Source organism: Microcaecilia unicolor, chromosome 11 (genome assembly GCF_901765095.1).
Source record: "Microcaecilia unicolor chromosome 11, aMicUni1.1, whole genome shotgun sequence".
NCBI classification, from domain to species: Eukaryota; Metazoa; Chordata; class Amphibia; order Gymnophiona; family Siphonopidae; genus Microcaecilia; species Microcaecilia unicolor.
In genome coordinates, this window is record NC_044041.1 from 1,006,648 (window position 1) to 1,034,645 (window position 27,998).

The window sequence follows — 27,998 nt, forward strand, 5'->3', positions numbered from 1 at the left end:
GCATTGCTGGATTTTCTCTGTGTGCTGATGTGTTGTTCCTTCCATCTTGTTTTCCAGGCGTATTTGTAATGCTTCCGCAGCCTCAGAGATGAAGGATAGCCAGGCCTGAGGCGATCTTTCTGGATGAGCAGGTATGTCTGTGCCTTAGCAAACACAAACGATCTGACATGACTTTATTCATAAGGAAGGAAAGCGAGCAATCCTCACTATTTTAATTTAGTTTTCTTGTAGTAATGGATTTTTTTTCTCATTAAATCCACATGTCCTAAACATTTTTATTAAGACTCAAAACACCCTGTCTCTCGGTGCATCTTCTTGTCTTAATTACTGATCAACCAGGCAGTGTTTTTCCAGAGCACTTTTCACTGAAATTCAAAATGGGAGAGAGATTTGGTGACTAAGACTGTGTAGGAGGATTGACAGCACAACACAAGCAAGTTCTGTCCACCACCAAGATTAGTATTTCATGATGTCTGGCTGGGAAGATTCAGCAAAGTCAAGGAATAAATGAAAAGAGAAGGTTCATATGACTATCGCTGGCTTCTCTTCCCAAAGGTTATTGAAGACACAGTGATGTATCTGTTCCTGGAGGAGGGGTGGGTGGGAAATAGGGGAAGCTTGCACTGTCACTGTCTGTGATGTTCCTGTGTTTTATTTTGGGGGGTGGATAGGGAAAGCTTCCACTGTCACTGTTTGTAATGTAGTTGTTCGGGGGGGCAGGGATGGGGAAGCTTGCACTCTCACTGTGATGTACCTGTTATCAGGGGGGGGGGGGATAGCTGAGACTTACACTGTCATTGTCTGTGATCTACCTCCTTCTGAGGGAGGGGATAGGGGAAGCTTGCACTGTCGCTGTCTGTGATGTACCTGTTCTTGGGGGGGAATAGGGGAAGCTTGCATTGTCACTGTCTGTGATGTCCCTGTGTTTTATTTTGGGGGGGGGGGGGATAGGGGAAGCTTGCACTGTCGCTGTCTGTGATGTACCTGTTCTGGGGGGGAATAGGGGAAGCTTGCACTGTCGCTATCTATGATGTACCTGTTCTGAGGGAGGGGATAGGGGAAGCTTGCTCTGTCGCTGTCTGTGATGTACCTGTTCTGGGGGGGAGGGGGGATAGGGAAAGCTTGCACTGTCGCTGTCTGTGATGTACCTGTTCTGGGGGTGGGGATAGGGAAAGCTTGCTCTGTCGCTGTCTGTGATGTACCTGTTCTGGGGGGGGGGGGGATAGGGAAAGCTTGCACTGTCGCTGTCTGTGATGTACCTGTTCTGGGGGGGGGAATAGGAGAAGCTTGCACTGTTACTGTCTGTGATGTACCTGTTCTGAGGGAGGGGATAGGGGAAGCTTGCTCTGTCGCTGTCTGTGATGTACCTGTTCTGAGGGAGGGGATAGGGGAAGCTTGCACTGTCACTGTTTGTAATGTAGTTGTTCGGGGGGGGGGGGGGGCAGGGATGGGGAAGCTTGCACTCTCACTGTGATGTACCTGTTATCAGGGGAGGGAATAGCTGAGACTTACACTGTCATTGTCTGTGATCTACCTCCTTCTGAGGGAGGGGATAGGGGAAGCTTGCTCTGTCGCTGTCTGTGATGTACCTGTTCTGGGGGGGGGGGGGGGGGGATAGGAGAAGCTTGCTTTGTCGCTGTCTGTGATGTAGGAAGAATGTAGGAAAAGTGGAAGAAGCTGGAGGAAGTCTCCTTTCCCAGAATCTAGGTGGCATTATTGGAGATCAATGATAGCTTTATATAAATCTACCATTAAAAAAAGAAAAATGAGTTTTACTCTAAATTAGTAAATGAGCCAACAATGAATATGCGCAAATTGTATAATTGGGTCAACAATTTCACATGTATCGATTTGATGCTAGAAGAAAAGTACACTGAACATCTGCTGATGAATTGGCCACGATTTTAAAGGAAAAAGTGGCAAATATTAGGTCTTATCTACAGCTAAATAACACCAATAGTTACGATGATAAAGTTGATTCAATGAGATTATGTCAATCTATTGAAATACCTGGAGTTCGTTTATGGAACGAAGGATGCTGTTGAAACAGGACATTTAGTGAATCCCATTAGAGAGATTTCAACAATGGTGAAAGAAAGCCAGGAATGTTTAAGGGGAGAGAAGAGTAAAGGATGCAAATTATCCCTGTCAGTTTCTAAGCAGCTTGTAGATGCAAGAAAAAAATCACAATTTGAAGTTTCTATATACAAATGCTAGACAACTGGGAGAGTTGGAGTATATAACCCTAAATGACGAGATTGATATAATAGACATCTCAGACAACCTGGTGGAAGGAGGACAATCAATGGGACTGTGTTATCAAGGTTCAAATTATATCACAATGATAGAATGGATCAAACTGGAGAGGAGGTGAGGGTTGCACTATATGTTTAAGAGGGAATTGAGTCAAACAAAATAAACATTCTACATGAAACAGATAGTGTGGAATCATTATAGACAGAAATTTCATGTGTTACTGGAAGGAGAATTCTTGTATGACTATACTACTGCTGTCAGGACAGAACAGACAGACATACTTTTTTTGCATGAATGTATTTCTCCTCTGTTTGTTTTCTTCTGTGTGATATCTTTCCTGTCAATAAATGGAGTTCCTTTCCTTTTCTTTATGTTTTAGTTATGTATACACTCTGCTCTGCCTAGGCAAATCTAATAAAGTATAAGACAGATGAATGAATGTTTACAGAAATTAGGAAAGCTGGCAACTTGGCCAACAGTATAATAATGGATGATTTAAATTACCCCATTATTGACTGGATAAGTGTTATATCAGGGAACGCTAGGTAAGTAAGATTCCTAGATGTAATAAATGACTGCTTCTTGGAGCAACTGGTCCGGGAACCACAAGAGGGGGAGCCATTTTAGATGTAGTCCTTGGTGGAGTTCAGGGCATAGTACAAGAGGTAACGGTGTTGAGTCTGCTGGTGATCAAATTTGAGTTACTATCTGGAATGATGCCACAAAGGAAGTCTACTTTAGCTGCATTTAATTTTCAAAAGGGTGTCTATGAGGAAAATGGTTAAAAATAAGCTGAAAGGATCGTCTGCAAAGGTTACGACATTAAATCAGGCATGGACATTGTATAAAAATGCTATAGTGGAAGCCCAGACCACATGCATTCCAGATGTGGACAAATGCAAAGTGATGCATGTTGGGAAGAATAATCCAAATCATAGTTACCTGATGCTAGGGTCCACCTTGGGGGTCAGCACCCAAGAAAAAGATCTAGTTGTTGTTGTAGACAATATGCTGAAATCTTCTGCCCAGTGTGCGGTGATGGCCAAAAAAGCAAACAAGATGCTAGGAATTACTAGGAAAGAGACAGTAAATAAGGCCGAGAATACTATAATGCCTAGGTATCGCTCCATGGTGCAACCTCACCTTGAGTATTGCATTCAGTTTTGGTTCCCGTATCTCAAAAAAGATATAGCGGAATTAGAAAAGAAAAGCGACCAAAGTGATAAAGGGGATGGAACGCTTCTCATATGAGGAAAGGCTACAGTGGTTAGGGCTCTTCAGCTTTGAAAATGGACATCTGAGGGTAGATATGACTGAGGTCTACAACATCCTGAGTGGAGTAGAATGAGTAGAAGTAAATCGATTTTTTACTAATTCCAAAAGTACAAAGACTAGGGGTCACTCAAGGAAATTACATGGAAATACTTTTAAACAGTGGTTTGGACAAGTTCCTGGAGTAAAAGTCCATAGTCTGCTGTTGAGACAGATATGTGGAAGCTGCTGCTTGCCCTGGGATTGGTAGCATGGAATGTTGGTACTATTTGAGTTTCTGCCAGGTACTTGTGACCAGGGTTGGCCACTGTTGGAAACAGGATACTGGGATAGATAGACCATTGGTCTGACCCAGTATGACTTTTCTTATGTTCTTATGGCTGTTGGATTATTATTTGAATAATGATAACATCCTTCTTTTTTCTCAATCTGGATTTAGAAAAAAATCATAGTACAAGGGATCTCCAAATGCTAGATGGTCGCAGGTCTGGCAGTTAAAATTTAATTCCCTAATTAGGGGGACACTTTTACTAACACCAGAGTGTTTCTAATACTCCATATCAACTATACTCCAGAGGTTTTAAATTTGTCAATAACAAATATTCAGCTTTATTTAATTACTGTTTACATACAATACATGCCTTATAAATTCACATTCATCATAATGTGAATTTATAAGGCTTGTATTGTATTTAAACAGTAATTATATAAAGCTGAATATTTGTTATTAACAAATTTAAAACCTCTGGAGTATAGTTGATATGGATACTTAAAATTTAATGCCAAGAAGTATAGAGTGATACAGTTGGGGTGCAGAAACCTGACAGAGAGATACTGGATAGGAGGGGAGAGAATAGTAAGCTCGACTCAGGAGAGAGACCTTGGGGTGTTGGTGTCCGAGGATCTGAAGGTGAAGAAACAATGCAACAACGGCCGTGGCCAGAAGGATGCTAGGCTGCGTAGAGAGGGGTAAAACCAGCAGAAGAAAGGAGGTGTTGATGCCCCTCTACAAGTTGTTGGTGAGGCCCCACTTGGAGTATTGTGTTCAGTTTTGGAGGCCATATCTAACTAAGGATGTAAAAAGACTAGAAGCGGTGCAAAGAAAAGCTACGAAAATGGTATTGGATTTACGTTGCAAACCATGCAAGGAGAGACTTGCTGACCTGAACATGTATACCTTGGAGGAAAGGAGAAACAGGGGTGACATGATACGGACGTTCAAATAAAAGGTATTAATCTGCAAACGAACCTTTTCTGGAGACGGGAAGGTGGTAGAACTAAAGGACGAATTGAGGTTGAAGGGGGGCAGACAGGAGTAATGTCAGGAAGTATTTTTTTACGGCAAGAGTGATGGATACGTGGAATGCCCTCCCGCAGGAGGTGGTGGAGATGAAAACGGTAATGGAATTCAAACATGCGTGGGATAAACACAAAGGAATCCTGTTTTAGAAGGAATGGATCTACGAAATCATAGCGGAGATTGGGTGGCGACACTGGTAATTGGGAAGCGAAACCGGTGCTGGGCAAACTTTTACGGTCTATACCCTGATCATGACTGGATAGGGATGGGCTTGAGTGTAAATTTTAAGGGGCTTCGACGTTAGCTTCAGAACTTAGTACAAGAAGAGTGCTGGGCAGACTTCTACGGTCTGTGCCTTGAGAATGCCAAGGACAAATCAAACTCGGGTATAAAGTATCACTTACCATGTAAAATGAGTTTATCTTGTTGGGCAGACTGGATGGACCGACAGGTCTTTATCTGCCGTCATTTACTATGTTACTCTTTGGGGTTCTACATGGAATGTTGCTACTAATTGGGATTCCGGAATCTTGTAACTCTTTAGGATTCCAGAATCTTCAGAACTTTTAGTACAATAACAGTGTTAGGCAGAGTTCTAAGGTCTGTGCCCTGAGAATGGCAAGGACAAATCAAACTCGGGTACATATATAAAGTATGGCATATCAGTTAAAATGAGTTTATTTTCTTGGGCAGACTGGATGGACCTTACAGGTCTTTATCTGCCATCACTTACTATGTTACTAAAACCATAGTAGCTGCTTTAAGGCAAGTCTATATTGAGGAAATATCAGAGTGCTATTATCCAGTTCGACCAAATCAAATCCTGATGAGAGGTTAGTCATGATCTTTTGCAGTGGCTCTCCTTGGTCAGCTGCCACCCGGGGCGGATCGGTGCTGCACACCCCCCCCCCCTCCCCGGGTACAGTGTTGTCCATCCCCCCCCCCCCCCCCCCCCGGGGTGCAGCACAACACACCCCCTGGCGCTGCATCCTCCCTCCCCGGTGCATCACCTCCAAGCCCCCCCCCCCCCATTGGTGCATTCTTCCTACCTACTGGGAGCAGCCACGTGGCTGTTGACTCTGCTGGTTCCCTGCTCCCTCTGCCCAGCAACAGGAAGTAACAGCAGAGGGAGCAGGGAACCAGCAGAGCCAACATCCACGTGGCTGCTCCCAGTAGGTAGGAAGCACCCTGCCTTCGGTACACCACTGATCTTTTGTTATCTAGGCTGAGTGATTTGGGTATTGGTGGATTTGTATTATCTTGCTTTAGTGGCTTTCTGTCCATGCAGGTTATATGGTGAAAAGACATAACAGGTTTTCCATGATTTGGAGGCAGGGATGTGTGTTCCCCAAGGTTTGGCTCTGTCCCCCTCTCTATTTAATATTTTGCACCAACCTTTTAGTAAGGTACTCGAGCAATTAAAAATATAATTTTATATATATGCAAATGACATTACTCTATTGTAGACAAAATTATTGTATAACATGCAGGGACGTATAAAATGAAACACAATCAGTCCCAGGCACCTAATTCTCTAAATATCCTGGCAGAGTGGGCATTAAAGCAAAATCGTATCCACTAATTATTTAGTCATGCTTCCTACATTTTTTATTCTTATAACAATTTCAATGTTTTTAAGAAGGATCATCGGAATTCACTGCATCAATGCTGCTTCTAGAACTTTCATATAGTAACATAGTAGATGACGGCAGAAAAAGACCAGTACGGTCCATCTAGTCTGCCCAACAAGATAAACTCATATGTGCTACTTCTTGTGTATACCTTACTTGATCTGCCATTTTCAGGACACAGACCGTAGAAGTCTTGCCCAGAACTAGCCCCACCATCCAAACACCAGCGGAGTGCAAATTGTCATTGATCCACATATTCTGTAAAGATTTTTTTAAAAGGAAAATATATATGTGGTGACATCGTCTGCGAATATGAATGGGTTTAAACCCATTGTTTTCCCAGTTTCTTGCCAAGTGGAGCCATCAGGACATTGAATAATATTGGTGATATTGTGGAACCCTGAGGGACCCCACATTCAGGAATCCAGGAGGCTGAAAGGTAGGATCTAGTTCTTAGAAAACCATTGATCCAGGCTGCCACTGCTCCAATTATTCCTGTGTTGTCGAGCAGGCTCATTAGTACTTGTAATCTACAAGGTCGAAGGCACTTGACATATCGATAGTAGTATTGACTGGCCTTGGCTTATTATTCTTCTGAATTTTGTGATTGATACAGAAGTCTTTTTATGTGATGCAAAAGTTAAGGACAATTTGCAAATATTTTGGGTTGGCTGAATTTAGATTGCTAGTACAAGCTTTGATACTCTCCAGAGTGGATTACTGCAACATTGTATACATAGACCGTTTAAGAACTCCAGTCAGTAGATGTTCTGTCCTTCGACAGCCTTGCACTAGTTTATAGTGTGACCCTAAAATGTGTTTAATGCTTTTACTGTTGTTCTCACTGCAAAGATATGTGAGCAATGCATTGTGTGTAATGTAGTTTCACAGGTAGTGCAACCACACCTGCCTGCCTGTGTAAGAACTGTTACTATTGGTCTGTACTGCTGCCTAGACCTCTTCTCTTTCTCAGCCAAGCTTGGCTCCTTTTTCTACCTGCTATCATTTCCTGGTCATTCTTACTATCTCTGTCCTGAGAGGTCAGCCGGATATGACCTTTCCCTCCAATCGAGGGCTGTCCTCCAGGACTACCCTTGCTACCTGATGGCAGGCTCTGGCCCATTGGTCTATTTACTCCCTCCTCCCTGGGCTTGTATGAGCCCTTCTTGGCCCCTCTCTCTCTCTCTCTCTCTCTCTCTCTCTCTCTCTCTCTCTCTCTCCATGAGGCATTCTCCATCTTGCTTCAGACAGCACTTGTCCTGCTAAACTCCTTGGAACGAACTTGGTTTTTTACCTTGAATATATCCTCCTAATGAGACATTGCACTTTCCAGTCACCCAGCTTTGAGCTACTTCTACCTGTTCAACTATTTTCCCATCTCTGCAATAAAGCTGCCTTTCTTCAGATTTCTACCCTCAACTACTGATACAGCTCTCAAAATTATGGAGTCTCTGTGCCCTGGGGCAACACTTCTGAACATCTGACTGTGAGTAAATTATCTATATGTATGCAATAAAGGAAACTTCAGAAAATAAAGAGACTTCAGGTGTGTGCTGGTGTGCCAAGGTTATACTTCAAGATATTGAGACTTTACAGTTAACAAGTCTTAAGAGGCTTGACAATAGGATTCAAATGTTGCAAAACACAGCGGCTCGACTGATATTTCTTCCAGGTCTGATGAAACTGCATTGGCTTCCTTTTAAGGCCAGAGCCCAGTTTAAGCTTTGTTCTTTTATTCATAAGATCTTAAATGGTCTAGCGCCTTCCTATCTCTGTGACTGGGCCAGTGCACTTCATATTAATTCTCCTTACAACATTCATAATTTGATGCTCTTACTTTTTTGGGTCCGTTAGACATTTGAAATTTAGTTCTTCTCTTTATTATTAGTCTGTGCTCTTATGGAATTATCTACCTTTGATAATCCAAATTAATCCCAGCTATTTGAAATTCTGTAAAACTTTTAAAACTTGGTTATTTGAAAAGTATTTTTGGTCTAATTAATTGTTTTCTGCTGTTTTGATATATGTAATTTATGGATTTTGTTTGTCCAGTTTCTTTTCTTTTTATTCTAATCCGCTGTGAACTATTCAGGTATATGTGGCATAGAAGCAATATATAGCATAGCATGTTCCCGTGGTGTGGGGGGGGGGGGGGACTAGGGGAAGCTTGCACTGTCATTGTTCTGAGGGGGAAAGAAAGCTTGCACTTTTGCTGTCTGATGTAGCTGTTCAGAGGAGGGGGAGGGGAAGCTTGCACTGTTACTCTCGGTGAGGTTCCTGTCTCTCCATGATGTAGTATTACATGTGTGTGTATCACCACCACTGCCTATGACATTCGTAATTAGGTGAGATTAATAGACTGATAGAGGTGTCAGAAGGTTTCTCCCCTTTTCAACCTCTTCCACCATTCCCCATGCATGCGCAGCAGGGAAAGCTGAGAAACTGAGCACACAGCCGCTGGGCATCTTCAGGCCCTTTGCTGTCCTTGCTCAGATTTTCCAAATGAGAGGAGGGAGTGGTGTCACTGCACCGGATCTTTGTAGCTTGGGTGGGATGTAGTCGAAAAATCTTGAGCCTGTGCTCTGAGATACTGGAGCTGCTGAGGGGAAGGGGTTAAGAGATGGTGAGCTAGGAGGAAGAGAGGAGGGGGCGTTTGGAGGAGAGAAAGAAAGAGGAAGGATGCTGCTGGGTAGGGTATTTGGGAGGGGAAGGAAGATATTATTCTTGGGGGGCTTCATTTGTCACTATAGGTAAATTAGAGAGAAAGGGGGGGGGGTGTAAATCTGCAGAAAAGGCTTGTAACTTAGTAGGTGATGGCAGATAAAGACCTTCATTGTCTATGTTTTTATATTGTGGCTCCCCTCCCCCCCCCTCACTTTCACTATCAGAAGTGGAAGCAGAGAATCATTTCCATTCCCGGCCCACCTCCTCAGCTCTTTAGTCTCAGCCAGGGGTTCCCTGCTCTCGATGGTTCACCTTGAGCTCAGCATCCTCTACAGTCACTTCTGCTTATATCTGCTTTGGAGGATATTCCTATAAAGATGCAAGTATCAGAAAATATAAATAAACCACTGGCCCCATTGGCTCTGTTTCCATATCCTGTCTCGGTGCATTTAACCTGATCCCTCTGTCCCTGGGCTTCTGATGTTTTATTTCCCCTTTCTAAGGTTCATAAGTACATAAGTAATGCCATACTGGGAAAAGACCTGTCCTCACTTGGATTCCAGGGCTCTGTCCTTTCCTGGTTCTCTTCCTACCTCTCCCTCCGCACCTTTAGTGTTCACTCTGGTGGATCCTCTTCTACTTCTATCCCTCTGCCTGTCGGCGTACCTCAGGGTTCTGTTCTTGGTCCCCTCCTCTTTTCTATCTACACTTCTTCGCTTGGTTCATTAATCTCATCCCATGGCGTTTCCTACCATCTCTATGCTGATGACTCCCAAATCTACCTTTCTACCCCTGATATCTCACCTTGCATCCAAACCAAAGTTTCAGCATGCTTGTCTGACATTGCTGTCTGGATGTCTCAACGACACCTGAAATTAAATATGACCAAAACCGAGCTTCTTATTTTCCCCCCCAAACCCACCTCCCCGCTCCCCCCGTTTTCTATTTCTGTTGATGGCTCTCTCATTCTCCCTGTCTCCTCAGCTCGAAACCTTGGGGTCATCTTTGACTCTTCTCTCTCCTTCTCTGCTCATATCCAGCAGACCGCCAAGACCTGTCGTTTCTTTCTTTACAACATCCGTAAAATCCGCCCCTTTCTTTCTGAGCACTCTACCAAAACCCTCATCCACACCCTTGTCACCTCTCATTTAGACTACTGCAATTAGAGCTGGAAGGGAGCAAGAGCAGAGGACAAAGAGAAGGTCTAGGAATCGAGCCTTAAGGTAAGAACCACATAGCAACTAGGACTCTGAGCATCACAACCATTTGTACCTCTGACTGGAGCTAAGCAAAGGAACTGTTTAACTTTGATCCCAAGTTTATAAATTGGTGAAAAGTTTTTAAATATTTTAATCAGATTCTTTCTGTTGATGATACTCAAATCTTGCAGATTATAAAGACGACACTTTTCACAATTGCCAGTGATGATCTGGCAATTCTCTGCATTTAAGTGTCCATCAAATAGAAAAAAAAGAGAGAAAATTAAAGAAATAGTTTGTATGTAGATAAAGTTTTTACTCCTCTGATAGTTTTAATATATATTGAAATATTGTTAATATTTTTGTCTGGGTTTACAGTAAGTATTTTAAAGAATTTATTTTGTTTTGGAAAACCGCTTCTATAGAGACTGAAAAAGTGAAGACACAACACAGAGTTACAAACAATAATACCAGAGAAAATTTTACCCCAATCAAACAGATGCCCTTCAAAAATTCATCCATTTCTTCCTTTTTATCTCTAAATCTGTGTGGATAGTGGGATTTACATGCAGAGATTGGACACACATAAATGGTGATTTCAGAAAAGCTGCTATTACCTCTGGGACCAGGGGGGTCAGCCAAAAATGTATACCTGTGCTCTCCATCTTAAAATGGGAATACACATATATGCAAACAAGTTTCAATGCTGGGCTGTGCGTTAACTCAGAAGTGTGCACAGATTTTTAAAAAATAATTGTTTCACCCAAGGCTTTTCACAAGAGATTAAGAGAGTAATTTTCCTTAGTCTCCCAATTTCTTTTTTATTTCTACCTTCCAAATGAAAAAAGAAATTACTACTTTACTTGTTAGTTGGTGGCACTTTATATGCACAGATTTGTGAAATGGCCTCACTATATGTACAAGTGGCAGCATCTATGCGTGGAAGCTGCCGAGCTTGTCCCACTTTTATAACGTGGAAGCTGCCGAGCTTGTCCCACTTTTATAACGTGAAAGCTGCCGAGCTGATGTCCCACTTTTATAACGTGGAAGCTGCCGAGCTTGTCCCACTTTTATAACGTGGAAGCTGCCGAGCTTGTCCCACTTTTATAACGTGAAAGCTGCCGAGCTGATGTCCCACTTTTATAACGTGAAAGCTGCCGAGCTTGTCCCACTTTTATAACGTGGAAGCTGCCGAGCTTGTCCCACTTTTATAACGTGGAAGCTGCCAAGCTGATGTCCCACTTTTATAACGTGAAAGCTGCCGAGCTTGTCCCACTTTATAACATGGAAGCTGCCGAGCTTGTCCCACTTTTATAACGTGGAAGCTGCCAAGCTGATGTCCCACTTTTATAACGTGAAAGCTGCCGAGCTTGTCCCACTTTATAACATGGAAGCTGCCGAGCTTATCCCACTTTTATAACGTGGAAGCTGCCAAGCTGATGTCCCACTTTTATAACGTGAAAGCTGCCGAGCTTGTCCCACTTTATAACATGGAAGCTGCCGAGCTTGTCACACTTTTATAACGTGGAAGCTGCCAAGCTGATGTCCCACTTTTATAACGTGAAAGCTGCCGAGCTTGTCCCACTTTATAACATGGAAGCTGCCGAGCTTGTCCCACTTTTATAACGTGGAAGCTGCCAAGCTGATGTCCCACTTTTATAACGTGAAAGCTGCCGAGCTTGTCCCACTTTATAACATGGAAGCTGCCGAGCTTATCCCACTTTTATAACGTGGAAGCTGCCAAGCTGATGTCCCACTTTTATAACGTGGAAACTGCCAAGCTGATGTCCCACTTTATAACGTGGAAGCTGCCGAGCTTGTCCCACTTTATAATGTGGAAGGTGCCGAGCTTGTTCCACTTTATAACGTGGAAGCTGCCAAGCTGATGTCCCACTGTTATAACGTGGAAGCTGCCAAGCTGATGTCCCACTTTATAACGTGGAAGCTGCCGAGCTTGTCCCACTTTATAACGTGGAAGGTGCCGAGCTTGTCCCACTTTATAACATGGAAGCTGCCGAGCTTGTCCCACTTTTATAACGTGGAAGCTGCCGAGCTTGTCCCACTTTATAACATGGAAGCTGCCGAGCTTGTCCCACTTTTATAACGTGGAAGCTGCCAAGCTGATGTCCCACTTTTATAACGTGAAAGCTGCCGAGCTTGTCCCACTTTATAACATGGAAGCTGCCGAGCTTGTCCCACTTTTATAACGTGGAAGCTGCCAAGCTGATGTCCCACTTTTATAACGTGAAAGCTGCCGAGCTTGTCCCACTTTATAACATGGAAGCTGCCGAGCTTATCCCACTTTTATAACGTGGAAGCTGCCAAGCTGATGTCCCACTTTTATAACATGGAAGCTGCCGAGCTTGTCCCACTTTTATAACGTGGAAGCTGCCAAGCTGATGTCCCACTTTTATAACGTGAAAGCTGCCGAGCTTGTCCCACTTTATAACATGGAAGCTGCCGAGCTTGTCCCACTTTTATAACGTGGAAGCTGCCAAGCTGATGTCCCACTTTTATAACGTGAAAGCTGCCGAGCTTGTCCCACTTTATAACATGGAAGCTGCCGAGCTTATCCCACTTTTATAACGTGGAAGCTGCCAAGCTGATGTCCCACTTTTATAACATGGAAGCTGCCGAGCTTGTCCCACTTTTATAACGTGGAAGCTGCCAAGCTGATGTCCCACTTTTATAACGTGAAAGCTGCCGAGCTTGTCCCACTTTATAACATGGAAGCTGCCGAGCTTATCCCACTTTTATAACGTGGAAGCTGCCAAGCTGATGTCCCACTTTATAACGTGGAAGCTGCCGAGCTTGTCCCACTTTATAATGTGGAAGGTGCCGAGCTTGTCCCACTTTATAACGTGGAAGCTGCCAAGCTGATGTCCCACTGTTATAACGTGGAAGCTGCCAAGCTGATGTCCCACTTTATAACGTGGAAGCTGCCGAGCTTGTCCCACTTTATAACGTGGAAGGTGCCGAGCTTGTCCCACTTTATAACATGGAAGCTGCCGAGCTTGTCCCACTTTTATAACGTGGAAGCTGCCAAGCTGATGTCCCACTTTTATAACGTGGAAGCTGCCAAGCTTGTCCCACTTTATAACGTGGAAGCTGCCGAGCTTGTCCCACTTTTATAACATGGAAGCTGCCGAGCTGATGTCCCACTTTTATAACGTGGAAGCTGCCGAGCTTGTCCCACTTTATAACATGGAAGGTGCCGAGCTTGTCCCACTTTTATAACATGGAAGCTGCCGAGCTGATGTCCCACTTTTATAATGTAATACTCGAGGTGCGGTCGCAAAATGGAGTGATACAGAGGCATTATAGTATTTTCAGTCTTATTCACCATCCCTTTCCTAATAATTCCTAGCATCCTGTTTGCTTTTTTGGTCACTGTCGCACACTAAGCAGAAGATTTCAGTGTGTTATCAACACCACCGAGATCTTTTGCTTGAGTGCTGACCCCCAAGGTGGACCTCAGCATCAGGTAACTATGATTCAGATTATTCTTTCCAATGTGCATCACATTGCATTTGTCCACACTAAATTTGATCTGCCATTTGGATGCCCAGTCTTCCTGCAGTATTTCACAGTCCGCTCGTGTTTTAACAACCTTGAATAGTTTTGTGTCATCTGCAAATTTAATCACCTCACTCGTCGTTCCAATTTCCATATCATTTATAAATATGTTAAATAGCACTGGTCCCAGTACTGATCCCTGTGGCACTCCACTGTTCACCCTTCTCCACTGAGAGAAATGACCATTTAACCCTATCCTCTGTTTTCTGTGCAATAACCAATTCCTAATCCATACCAGAACCTTGCCTCCTATCCATGACTCTTTCATTTTCACAGGAGTCTCTCATGAGGAACTTTATCAAAAGCTTTCTGAAAATCTAGATTCACAACTGGCTCACCTTCATCCACATGTTTATTCATGCCTTGAAAGAAATGAAGCAAATTGGAGGCAAGACTTCCATTGGCTGAACCCATGCTGACTTTGTACCATTAAACCATGTCTGTCTACGGGTTCTGTAGTTTTATTCTTTATGATAGTTTTGCAGTATTTTGCCCGATAGTGACGTCAGGCTTACCGGTCTATAATTTCCCGGATCACCCCTAGAACCCTTTTTAAAAATCGGCGTCACATTGGCCACCCTCCAATGTTCAGGTACTGCGGATGATTTTAACAATAGGTTACATATTACTAACAGCAGATCAGCAATTTCATGCTTGAGTTTTTTGAGTACCTTTGGAATTTTGCCCATCCTGTCGAAAATAGCTCTAGGAGTCATTATTCCTCTTTTCTTTCAACCCCAGATTAACAATTTATGGAAGAAAACGGTTTTTTTAATAGACGACTTCATTTAATCAGGCCATACTTCTATGAACATCATCTTGCCCTTTTAGTTCAAATGCTGGTATTATCCCATTTGGACTATTTTAATTAATTGAATATAAGAGTAGCCATATTATGTCAGACCAATGGTCCATCTAGCCCAGTATCCTGCTTCCAACAGTGGCCAATCCAGGTCACAAATACCTGGCAGAAACCCAGTTAGTAGAAACATTTCATGGTTGTATATTGGTTTAAGATCTAAATTATTTAAAAAGCTACAACTTATTCAAAATACAGCAGCACAGCTAATATTTCAGATTAAAGAATACGAAATTATCTCGGCACATCTTTCAAACTGCATTGGCTTTCTTTGAAAGCTATTGTTTTTCACATATTATATGGCAATACATCAGACCTTAAAATTCAGTTGGTTTATCAATCTTAGCCAGTTGCAGGATCGATTTTATCTGGACTATAATGAGTGGAGGAGTGGCCTAGTGGTTAGAGCACCAGTCTTGCAATCCAGAGGTGGCCAGTTCAAATCCCACTGCTGCTCCTTGTGATCTTGGGCAAGTCACTTAACCCTCCATTGCCTCAGGTACAAACTTAGATTGTGAGCCCTCCTGGGACAGAGAAATATCCAGAGTACCTGAATGTAACTCACCTTGAGCTACTACTGAAAAAGGTGTGAGCAAAATCCAAATAAATAAAATGAGAGTGTTGGTGTGTAGAGCAAGCGAAAAACAGTAGTGCACCCTAGTAAAATACCCCATTAATTTGGTAGCACTGAGGTATTATTGCTCTTTTGTGTTTTGAACTGTTTATATTATTAGCTGTACTTGTTTGGGTGTCTTATATCTGGAATTTGGGTGGCTAATAAGTCCTGTATTAGATTAGATGAGATTCTTTATAAGGAAGAGTATTTTCTGGTACTGTAATACAGAGGAAGAATGTCTCCTACTGAGTCCAGGAGAGGGGAGGGAACCTTCGTTCCAACACTTTCTTGGCAGTTTGTTTGGACCCCAGAAACTTGCATCACTCCTGAGTCTTTTCTTGGAGATTTTCCATCTCAACAGTGAGTTGGAAGCCTGCTTAGATGTCTCATTATCAGTGCCCAGGGTAAGATCACTGCAGGTCATATTTGGTCAAAATATTTGCAGCTTTTGTAAGTGGGGCAATTAAAATACAGTTATGGGGTAAGTGAAGAGGAAACAGGAGGGATTCATGTGAAGCTTTTTTACATTTTGTCTCTGTCTCTTTTGCTTCTAGGTTCTCAACTTGAAAGCATATATTGGCCACCTTGAATTTGGCAGCAAGACCTCATCAGTGCAGGAGCAAGAGTTTTTCTGGCCAAGATGGTGAACCGGCTGCCTTCCTCTGGGGATCTAGCCCGTTTCTGCCAAAAGCTCAACCGGGTCAAGACTCTAGAGGAGGACATGATGGAGACCTCCCTGAAGAGATGTCTCTCCACATTTGACCTGACTCTCCTTGGGGTGGGTGGGATGGTGGGCTCAGGCTTGTATGTGCTGACTGGTACAGTAGCCAGAGATATAGCTGGCCCAGCTGTGGTCATCTCCTTTCTTGCTGCTGGTTTTGCCTCGTTGCTTGCAGCCTTCTGTTATGCTGAGTTTGGTGCCCGGGTGCCACGGACAGGCTCTGCCTATATGTTCACCTATGTCTCTGTTGGAGAAATCTGGGCCTTCTTAATTGGCTGGAATGTGATCCTGGAGTACATGATTGGTGGAGCTGCAGTGGCCAGGGCTTGGAGTGGATATCTGGACTCAGTGTTTGACCACAAAATCAAAAACTTTACAGAGACATATATTGGCACGTGGCAGGTTCCGTTCCTTGCACACTACCCAGACTTCTTGGCTGCAGGGATATTGCTGATTGCAATGGTATTTATTTCTTTTGGAGCTAAAGTATCCTCATGGCTCAACCATGTGTTTGCTGCTGTTAGCCTGGGGATTATACTCTTCATCCTCATTTTCGGGTTCATTCTTGCAGAACCAAAGAACTGGAGTGCTGCAGAAGGAGGTTTTGCACCATTCGGTTTCTCGGGCATCATGGCTGGCACGGCCACATGCTTCTATGCCTTTGTTGGTTTTGATGTTATTGCAGCTTCTAGCGAAGAAGCGAAAAATCCTCAGAAGGCTGTACCTATAGCAACAGCGATTTCTCTGGGGTTGGCAACTGGGGCCTACATTCTAGTATCAACAGTGCTGACGCTGATTGTTCCCTGGAAGACGTTGACCCCAGACTCGGCTCTCTCTGATGCATTTAACCAGCGGGGTTACAAATGGGCCGGATTTATAATCGCTGTTGGCTCCATTTGTGGTGAGTGTCTTCCAAAATGCTGTCATGATTTATACTGTTGTCTTTCCTGTGAGCAAAGAGTTTTACAGACAGAGCCCTGGTGAACGTTCCTTCCTCTCCTCTCTTCCCCTTCTTCCTGGCAAAAGTCCAGTCATCAAAATGGCATCCCATCTAGCTGTCAATGAGGCTCATGGTGCCAGATCCCAGCTCTGTTTCTGAATAAGCTGAAAGCCCAAAAGAACAGGAGAAAATTTGTGGGTCAGAAACAAAAGTAAAAAAGCCTTTGATACAATTAACGTTACATCTGTGTTGAATGATTTAATCTTCAGTGCTAGTGGTAGCAGTAGGAGAGGGGCACCTTGTGGAAGTCTTGTGGAAAACCCTATGGAACGGGGGCTGAGACAGTGGTTCAGTTTGTAGAGATGCACACTGTTACCCCAAGATCTGTGTTTCATTCCCGAGCCCTTCTTCTGAACTTTGGGGGCAGGTCTGGGGAATGCAGCTGAGGAAACCATCACAGTTCACCTTGGGAGCTTCTCCCATCCATTGCATAACAGTGACACCCAGTGACCAAACTCAAGGAATGCATGGACCAGGTTATGCAGGGAGTTTCAGCTAGAGGGATTGTGAATGTAGGTGCGAGAGGATTAAAATGCAGAAAAGGTTGTGAATTAAGGCTCATAGCAGCAAAGTCCCATGAAAAGCTGGTTCCAATGAGTTGAAAGTTCAAAGGAGCTGGAAAAAAGTGTTGGATGAAAAGGATTCCTTGTGTTAGTGGCAGTTCAGTCTCTGAGCAGCAGCATGGCACAGATTCCCTGTTGTCCCTAGTCATTACTTATTAATTCATGTAACAGCTGGTGTTATCCATGATAGAAAGGACAGCTCCGACAGAGACTTTATTTGTCTTTTAAACAGCGGCTGTAGTGTTTTAAAAAAATCACATATATTTTGTACGTATTTTCTTGTAACCTGCTCAGAACTGTGGATCACACAGGATATGTTTTTTTTTAATTAAATAAAATCCGTACAGCTGCACGTCTATTTGGCGGTACTGAATAGACACAAACACTGCTGACCACCAGCCTGGTTTCATGTAGGAGAGCCTTTGTGCTGCATTTACAGCTGCTGAATATCACGGCTTTCCGTAAGTTAGGCAAAACGCTCTTGCTTTTCTCTGTCTCCACCCTGTTGCTGTATGGATAGTGACGGAACATTTTTAGGGAGTTTTAGTGCTGCTGAGAATGTATGTGTGTACTGGCTGCCATTAAACATGAGCCTGTTTGAATATTGGGCACGTAAGTAAGGGAAGAGATCTTCATGTCCCCAAGAAAATCCGTGTTAGAAAAGTGACAAACATTTCAAGGAAGAAGCACATCTATAAAGAAGAGACATGGGGGCATAATCGAACGGGGATGAACATCTCTAAGAGCGTCCATCTCTAAGGACGTCCCGGCGAAGGGGCGGGGAAACCTGTATTATCGAAACAAGATGGGCGGCCATCTTTCATTTCGATAATACGGTCGGGGACGCCCAAATCTCAACATTTAGGTCAACCTTAGAGATAGTCAACATAAATGTTGAGATGGTCGTCCCCGGTTTTCGGCGATAATGGAAACCGAAGTCGCTCATCTCAAAAATGACCAAATCCAACTCATTTGGTCGTGGGATGAGGCAGAATTTGTAGTGCACTGGTCCCCCTGACATGCCAGGACACCAACCGGGCACCCTAGGGGACACTGCAGTGGACTAACTGAACGGAAAAAACCCTTCCCTTACCGATCCTTTAGCGATTCAGAATGGAACGGGCTTGCATGAAGGAAATCACATGCAAATGAACTGTTCACTGTTAGCTCATTTGCACAAGATTTCCTTCCTAAGGAGGGGAAGCCAGTGCAGAGCATCCAAGCATTATGTGTGGCTTCTCTCTGCATGCCAAAGATGGCTTCATACACGCAGACAAGCTGCGTGTATAATAGCCGTCTACAACCTTAAATAAATTGCTGTCTTCAACCTTAAAAAGTCCAGGTGAAAACGTCCAAGTGCTTGTCAGGAACGTCTTTTTTTTGTTTGTTTTGAGTATGGGTGAAGGACGTCCAAGTGTTAGGCGCTATGCCTCCGTCCCTGCGATGGGCAGTTGAGGACGTCCAAAATGTGGATGTTTCTGTAAGAAGGACATCCATACTTTTGCTATGCCTCCAACACCTCCTTTATTTATTCATTTATTTGGATTTTGGATCACAAGTAGCAGCAGTGGGATTTAAGCCGGCCACCTCTGGATTGCAAGACCAGTGCTCTAACCACTAGGCAACTCCTCCACTCCACTCCCTTGAAATTTGGCCGTCCCTGTGGGGGGGGGGGGCAGTTCAGGATGTCCAAAATGTTTGAAAGAAGGATGTCCATGCCTTCGCTATGCCTCCGCTGACACACACACACACCTCCCCCCCCCCCCCCCCAGGGACCTGCGTACTGCTGCAATAGACCTGAGTATGATATTTGAGGCTGGCAAAAATAGTTTTTAAAGTTGTTTTTTTCAGGGTGGGAGGGGGTTAGGGTCATCCCTGATTCCCTCTGGTGGTCATCTGGTCAGTTCGGGCACCTTTTTGAGGCTTGATCGTAAGAAAAAATGGACCAAGTAAAGTCGGCCAAGTGCTCATCAGGGATGCCATTCTTTTTTCCATTATCGTTCGAGGTCGCCCATCTGTTAGGCATGCCCCAGTCCCGCCTCCAACACGCCTGCGGGAACTTTGGTCATCCCCACGACGGGAAGCAGTTGGGGACGCCCAAAATCGGCTTTCTATTATGCTGATTTGGGCAACCCTGAGGACACCCATCTCCCGATTTGTGTCGAAAGATGGGTGCCCTTCTCTTTCGAAAATAAGCCTGACAGCATCCTAGTGGCTGTATTCTTAACAGACTAGAGGTGTTTAATGTTAGACAGACTGATTCCTGCATAATTACAGGAACCAAGACAGGCTAGTCTAGCATTAAACATCTCTAGTCTGTTCAGAATACAGCCACTAGGATGCTGTGTCTCCCAAATGAGTTAGACATTGACTGTCCTCTCCTGTTTCAACAGCACTGGCAATTGTTTGCAAAATGGGATACTGGGCTAGATGGACCATTGGTCTGACCCAGTATGGCTTCTCTTATGTTATCAAAAGTGTATGTGCATATGCAGATTAGATACAGACATGTTCGCCCTCTTCGGGGTTGGTCCATTTGGTTCTGGGCTTTCTTTTTTAAAGGCTTTGAGGCATCTAGGGTGTGTTTATATAACAGGCTTTGAATAGGCGTCTTTGGCTTTTCACTTGCGCATCTTGATATAAAATCAAGCCCTTACATCGCAACCCTGGGCTCCATGGCCTCGAAAACCCGCACTGTGGAGAAATGATAAACATTTTGCAATGGAAAAAGTCATGCTTATTAGCACGTCAAAAGAAGATTTGCAAGGTGAAAGAGAACAAAGCTTGCTGGGGTGATTAGATAATGCCCTGATCCAGCCTCTTATTATTTTTAACTGTGCTCCAGAAATAAATACAGGTCTACAGTGTGACTTACTGTCCAGCGTCGTCTTTTATGTGCAATTAGTTATTTATTTATTTGTTACATTTGTACCCCACGCTTTCCCACTCAAGGCAGATTCAGTGCGGCTTATATAGTAATAGGGGGTTACAAGGTATTGCAGAGAGAGTACAAGCTGTGGTATAACAGAATAATGATGGAGATATGCAGATAGGTGGAATGGGCAAGTAAGAAGGGGGTAAGAGAGGCAGGAGGGGGAAGGTTGAAATGAGCAAGGGATAAGGGGGTGGGAGTGGCCGGAGGAGGGAATAGTTTGAGGGATAGCATAGGGGAGTTGATGGAAGATGTGGTCTAAGTCATAGTCGTTGTCGAGTGATTAAGTGTTGGGTTCATAAGATTAGGTTAGATCATTTGGGTATGCTTGCTTGAATAGATGGGTTTTCAGCGATTTCTGGAAGGGTAGATAATTGTTGATTGAGCAAATGGATCTGGGTTGGGCATTCCATAGTTGGCTGCCTATGAAGGAGAAGTTGGATGCATAAGAGGTTTTGTACTTGAGACCTTTTCAATTAGGATAGTGTAGGTTCAGGTATGTTCGAGAAGATTCTGACCTGTTTCTGGTTGAAAGGTCTATCAGATCGATCATGTAGCTTGGAGATTCTCCATGGATAATCCTATGAATCAGTGTGTGGACTTTGAAGTTTATTCGTTCTCTGATAGGGAGCCAATGAAGTTTTTCACGGAGAGGTGATGCGCTCTCATATTTTGATTTACCAAAAATGAGTCTAGCTGCCGTGTTTTGGGCGGTTTGAAGTTTTTTCAGGATTTGGGCCTTGCAGCCTATAAAAATACTGTTGCAGTAGTCAGCACGTGTAAGTACCGAGGATTGTACCAAGTTACGGAATTTTTTCAAGGGGAGATATGGTTTCACACGTTTCAGTATCCACATCATGTTGAACAGTTATAGGTTGGTTGTTCAGAATTTCCTGTGTGCTTTTTACCCACCCAATCCTTTCTTCCTCTATTCAGTAATTCTGTCTGTTATCACTCTGTGGAACGATATGTGTCATATTGTCCTACACTTGAGTGTGAGCAGGATTAGGTTAATTATTTTATGGTATGATTAATATTTGTAGATAAGCAATTCACCTAATTAAAGCAGGATGAATGAGACACTTGCGACAGAGCTGCAGTGTTGTACAAACCCAGGAAAGCTGAGAAAATGTGTTTAATATACCTCCCCTGATGGGCTCTAATTGCAGTTTTAAAATGGGCACTTTGGGGATGAAAACAGCCATTTTTTTAAGCCTTTGTAGAGAGATCCTGGATCCCAGTCCTGAAAGTGACATTTCACTGCATGGACTGATCGGGCCTTTCAGTTGCTGAATGATGTTTTATATTGTCGATTAATGTAGTGTATATTAATTTGTTCTTACTGCTTCTTCCTAGCCATGAACACGGTTCTCCTGAGTAACCTGTTCTCACTTCCAAGGATCATCTATGCGATGGCAGAAGATGGGCTTTTCTTCCAGGTTTTCTCCAAAGTGAATCCACACACCAAAGTACCGATGAATGCCATTTTGATGTTCGGCAGCCTGATGGCTCTCTTGGCTCTGATCTTTGACCTGGAGGCGCTGGTCCAGTTCTTATCCATTGGCACACTGTTGGCGTACACTTTCGTTGCTGCTAGTATCATTGTCCTGCGATTCCAGAAGAGCACAGCGGAGCCTCCCTCGCCCATGAAATGCCAGGCTAGCCCACCACCCAGCAACGCCAGCCTAGGTAGCGAGAACAACGCTGAACTGAAGGAATATGAGTCCTTCTCTGATAAACTGCAGCTGGTGAACAAGGAGACCAGAAGCACAGAGCGCAGGGAACCGGGCCAGCTGAAAGCCACCTTCGAGCCCTATCTGAAATTCCTCAGTGACTGTTATCCGGGAGAGGTGGTGACATTTGCCATGGTCTCCATCATGGTATCTGCCATATCTCTGTGCTCCATCCTGGTGTTTGGCAACACCCACCTGCACCTGCCCACCTGGAGCTACACACTGCTTCTGGTCCTATTCGCATCTGGCTTCTGCGTGAGTCTGTTCTTCATTTGGGTTCATGAACAGCAGCAGAAGTCCAAAACCTTTCAGGTAAGTAGCTGGTTTTTGTTCTCTTGGTCCCTTCTTCATGGGAATATGTTGATTTGCTGTTCTAGGTGGCCATTTTGTACTTCTTGTAGAGTATTCTCACTCTTGTTCAAGTCAAGGAGAACCTTCCCAGGAAGTGATTCAGCAGAGCGAGTAGTATGAGCCCAGGCCTCAGAGAACTTGCAGGACGCGAGGAGCTTAGGCTATTACACCTTTTCTTGAGGGGGAGGGACACAGTTTCAGCAGTTTGGATTTTTGTGTCCATTTTACGTCTCATTCAAGCATAAGCCAGGACAGAGGAGGACCTGCGAGACACTGGTGGTCTTTAGGAGGCAGATTATTACTTTTACATAATTTTGCAGGAGTTATTGTGTTTTCCTCATCCTAAGATTAGCAGGAGGAACAGGAAGGACGGGAGAAGGAAGAACAGAGTATCGGGCAGTATTTTCTAATACACACGAGAGTACCAGACGTTGTGTCGGCACCAGCGCCTCTGCCTGCAGGGAATGTCAAGAGCCCTTTCCTCACCTAGATTTTTCTTCTCTTCTCCATCTCCTCCTTCCCCTTCTCTTATCTCCCTGAGGTCTCCGTCTGCTTCTCTAGGATCTGGAGCCCAGTTACTCTACTGTGACCCCTCCTTTCAGTCCTTTCATCATGCCCCATGTGTTGTTCTTCTTCCTCTCTGTGCCGTCAGTCTGTTTGCTGGAGGATAGTAGAACTGGACCAATGAAGATGCAGGCAGATGCCATGTCTTTCTTGGGCTAGCTGTACGATCCTCGATTTTGGTAAACATCACCTCTTTTATGCTTTTGACTTCTGTTTGCTCTCTGGTACTGCTCTGTCCATCCAGTTTCCTCTTCTGTGATTTTAGAAAAACAAAGAGAGGATGGCAGATGTTGAAGGAAGGTTGGGGGAATGAAATGGTAGGAAGGGGAGATGGAGGTGACCTGGCCGAGTACTGACCTCGTGAACCTTGCATTGGAAGTACTCAGCCACAGTTTGAATAGAACGTGAAGGGGTGGAGGCACTTTGAGGAGGGAGTTCAGTGTGGCAAAGAGAATATTTCAACTAGACATAATATGCCAAATTCCTTGCTTTCATAGTCCTGTATCCCCTGAAATCTTGGTGTCAAATCTCTCAGGGGCCATGTGTTATATCTCTTAGGGGTACTGTGCCAAATTCTTTGGGTGCCCCGGGCTGTACCCCTGGGATCTCGGTGTCATTTTGTTGGCCCTCTGTGTCAGATGACTTAAGGACTTTGATACATCCATTGTACCATATCCCCTGGGATCTTCTGTTTCTCAAGGTTCCTTAAGCATTCAGCGCAGGTCTCCCAATAGGGGGTTCTATAACCATCTCCTGGGATCCCTGGGGATTCCTTCTGCATGATTCATTGCTCTTTGGTTCTTTCCAGGTTCCTCTTGTTCCACTGACGCCTGCATTAAGTATTCTCCTTAATGTATATCTCATGCTGAAGCTGAACTACATGACATGGGTGCGTTTTGCCATTTGGCTTGTTATTGGTGAGTTTATTGGATTAAGCAAGGACATCTGTATTGGCCATTGTTTTAAATTGATCATGAAATGTTTGCTTTGCTCTGTCATACACATAACCATCAGCATCACCTCAGTGGGATGAAACGTCAGAATTCACTATCCAACAGTTGTTTAGCGGCAGTGGCATAGCAAGGGGGGCTGCCACCCGGGGCGGTTCGCCATTGCACCCCCCCCCCCCCCCCGGGTGCAGGATGATGACATCCCCCCCCCCCCCCGACCCAGTGCCTACCCTGAACTCCGTCTAAGCTCCCGCACCCTACCTTTAAAAAAGCTCAGAAACCGAGGCGAGGCGCAGCGCCTCGCGCCTGCAAGTAAAAGAAGTATGAATGGATCGTCATCATCGATCGGGCCTTCCCTCGCTCTGTCTGTCCCGCCCTTGCGGAAATAGGAAGTTGCGTCAGCGGAGGGCGGGACAGACAGAGCGAGGGAAGGCCCGATCGATGATGAGACGATCCATCCATAGAGGAATCCTGTGCAGAAGGAATGGATCCTCAGAAGCTTAGCTGAAATTGGGTGGCGGAGCAGGTGGGGGGAAGAGGGGTTGGTGGTTGGGAGGCGAGGATAGGGGAGGGCAGACTTATAAGGTCTGTACCAGAGCCGGTGATGGGAGGCGGGACTGGTGGTTGGGAGGCGGGAAATACTGCTGGGCAGACTTATATGGTCTGTGCCCTGAAAAGGACAGGTACAAATTCAAGGTAAGGTATACACATATGAGTTTGTCTTGGGCAGACTGGATGGACCATGCAGGTCTTTTTCTGCCGTCATCTACTATGTTACTATGTTACTTCTTTTACTTGCAGACACGAGGCGCTGCGCCTCACCTCACCTCGGTTTCTGAGCATTTTTAAAGGTAGGGTGCGGGAGCTTAGACGGAGTTCAGGGTAGGCACTGGGTCTGGGGGGGGTGTCATCGTGGTGCACCCGGGGGGGGTGGAGCTGGCAAGAAGCACCCCCCCTTGAGCTCACACCCAGGGCGGACCGCCCCTCCCGCCCCCCCTTGCTACGCCAGTGTTTAGTTGGCTGCGTTATATGAGTTAAAGTTATCAGATCCCGCTCCAAAAGTCGCCACCGCAGTCACAGACATTGCCATGAAGAATAGGGGAGTAATCTCCCTCAAAAACATGTTGTCTCTCCTTACCTCCTCTCTGACACCCCCATCACAGCTGCCTTTCTTTCTCCCCAGTAGAACCAAAATGGCCACATGAAAAGCAAGAGTTACATCTCAGCCTGTTGCTGCTTCTCCTGCCTCCTGTGGCTCATTATCTCAGGGGAGATAAGCCACAGGAGAATCAACAGCACTTGGAAGAGTTTCCTTCCACTCCTGCAGCTATTTCAATTCCGCCCTCTGCCTGTCTTTGACTCTGGCTCTTCGTAAACATATTACTTCAAGAAAGGAGGGAAGAGAGGAGGAGACAGAAATCATGAAGCAATAGAGGGAAGGGAACATGAGAGAGAAAGGAAGAAAGAAGGGTTGTAAAGGGGTAGAGATCAGGAAAGAGGAGAATAGGATAACGGGGCCAGGACAGAGGAAGGAAGGGCAGCCGAGGGTAGTAAAGAGGTAGAGATCAGGAAAGAGGAGAATAGGATAACGGGGCCAGGACAGAGGAAGGAAGGGCAGCCGAGGGTAGTAAAGAGGTAGAGATCAGGAAAGAGGAGAATAGGATAACAGGGCCACAACAGATGGAAGGAAGAACGGAAGGAAGAGGTGGAGATCAGAATAGAGGATAACCAAGGTACAACATAGGAAAGGGAAAGGATGAAGAAAGAGTAGACCTGGAGAAAGGTAGGGCGGGAAGGGAAAAGGACAATAGAAGAGGAATAATAAAAGGAGCAAATCTGCCCAGTTCCTGGATGGAGATTTTAGGCTAGATCAGGATTTTCTCTCCTGTTGTATCAATGGGGCTTGTAGCACTGATGTTAACTGGATAATGTGTTAGCTTTGGCCCAGTAGAGCAGAAGAAGAGGGAAAGGGAAGGAGGGTGGGAGTGGGGTGAAGAGCTGCAGTGACTAGGTTAAGTGAATTAGGGGAGGACGGAAGCTCAATGTACTGCAGCCTTAAAGAAGGCCAGTTGGCATTAAATAGCAGCCTAGTGACATCCCAGCAGAGAGACCAAGCATGGTAGGTGCAGACACTGAGTTCTGATCCCAGCTTTAGACTGCATTTTCCCCAAGAGAGTCTGGCTCTGCCGCTGCATCCGGGTCGTTCCTGCTCACTGGAGAAATTCTGCTGGACCTGTGGCTTCTGACTTATTTCATTGTAATATTTTGTCTTACTTTTACTACAGAAATTCTTTCCCTGGGTAGAAATAAAGGTCTTGCTGCTCATCCTATACCTTGAATATCTCTTCATGGTTGATTAGGTAATTTTACAGTTAAATTCCATTTGCAATTGATATAAACCCAACTCAGATCAGAGGGATAAAGGTTTGAAGTCCCAGCGTGTTGGAAACCTGTGCTCACTCTGGGAAGGATCCGAGATTGTCTTGGCAGTAAAAGGCTTTTCTTTCTCCTCAGTGGATGTTAATGTCTTTTCCAACACTGATTACGTTCACCATTCCTGCTTTTTTTCTAGAAGGTGGCTTCTTATATCTCTCATGCTTTGCACTGTCTTCCCTGCCTCTAGGTCTCGTGGTCTATTTTGGTTACGGCATATGGCATAGCAAGGAGAACTTGCGGGAGCCAAAGTCACATGGTGTGACGGCCCGATATGTGGTATTCTCGGGCAGCAGCCTGAAGGAGACGGTTCAGACTGTCCAGCCAAGAACGCAGGATGCCATGGGGATGGCAGAGGCGATTGCAGAGGAGGAGGAGGAGCAGGCCAAGAGATGATACCATGCAAAAAGAATATCCCCACAGCACCAACCTGATTTCCCAGGCAGAACTAATGTCACTGACACAGAAGAGAATAACTACTCAATACCAATGCCTGTATCACAGATACAACAAGGACGTTAACACTGCCAGACAGCCTCTGTCATGATAATAGTGTCACTGATACAGGAAGCCCCTCCCACACTGCTACTGCAAGTTTCACTGATTCAAAGAAGCCCCTCCCACATAGTACTGCTAATGTTAATAGTAAAAGGAAGCCCTTCCCACAATTCTACTGCTAGCGTCACTGATACAGGAAGCTCCGCCCACACACCTCTAGTGCTAGTGTCACTGATACAGGAAGCTCCTCCCACACACCTCTAGTGCTAGTGTCACTGATGCAGGAAGCTCCTCCCACACACCTCTAGTGCTAGTGTCACTGATACAGGAAGCTCCTCCCACACACCTCTAGTGCTAGTGTCACTGATGCAGGAAGCTCCTCCCACACACCTCTAGTGCTAGTGTCACTGATGCAGGAAGCTCCTCCCACACACCTCTAGTGCTAGTGTCACTGATGCAGGAAGCTCCTCCCACACACCTCTAGTGCTAGTGTCACTGATACAGGAAGCTCCTCCCACACTGGCACTGCTAGTGACCCCTGTATGTGTCCGAAGCCGCTTTACATTATATTTATTTATTTCACCCTTCACAAAGACACCTCAAGTTTTTCTTGCTGCAGCTTGTACAGGAAGGATATTTTAAGCATCCGGCACCCTCTCCATGAAATGCCTCCTCAGACACAATCCCTCCAGCTATTTATTTATTCATGTATCTAGCCCACTCTCCTGAAAACACCCAAAACAGGTTACATAATTACATACATAATAAATGGGTAAAAAAACAATACCAGTATAATAAACATATAATAATTAAGATAAAATATAAACCTTATAGAAAGATAAACCTGATGGTATTATTGTCATCTTAGGGATTATAGTAA

General features: G+C 44.7%; 1 protein-coding gene across 1 annotated transcript; it reads left to right on the forward strand.

Annotated features, from left to right (window-relative positions):
- SLC7A4 (solute carrier family 7 member 4) lies at positions 1-27,495 on the forward strand. The gene is made up of 5 exons (XM_030218787.1): positions 1-131; positions 15,928-16,995; positions 21,946-22,634; positions 24,046-24,154; positions 26,811-27,495. The coding sequence occupies exons 2-5, from the start codon at positions 16,014-16,016 to the stop codon at positions 27,014-27,016; spliced, it is 1,986 nt and encodes a 661-aa protein (XP_030074647.1). The 5' UTR covers positions 1-131; positions 15,928-16,013; the 3' UTR covers positions 27,017-27,495.
- Positions 27,496-27,998: the final 503 nt, after the last annotated feature.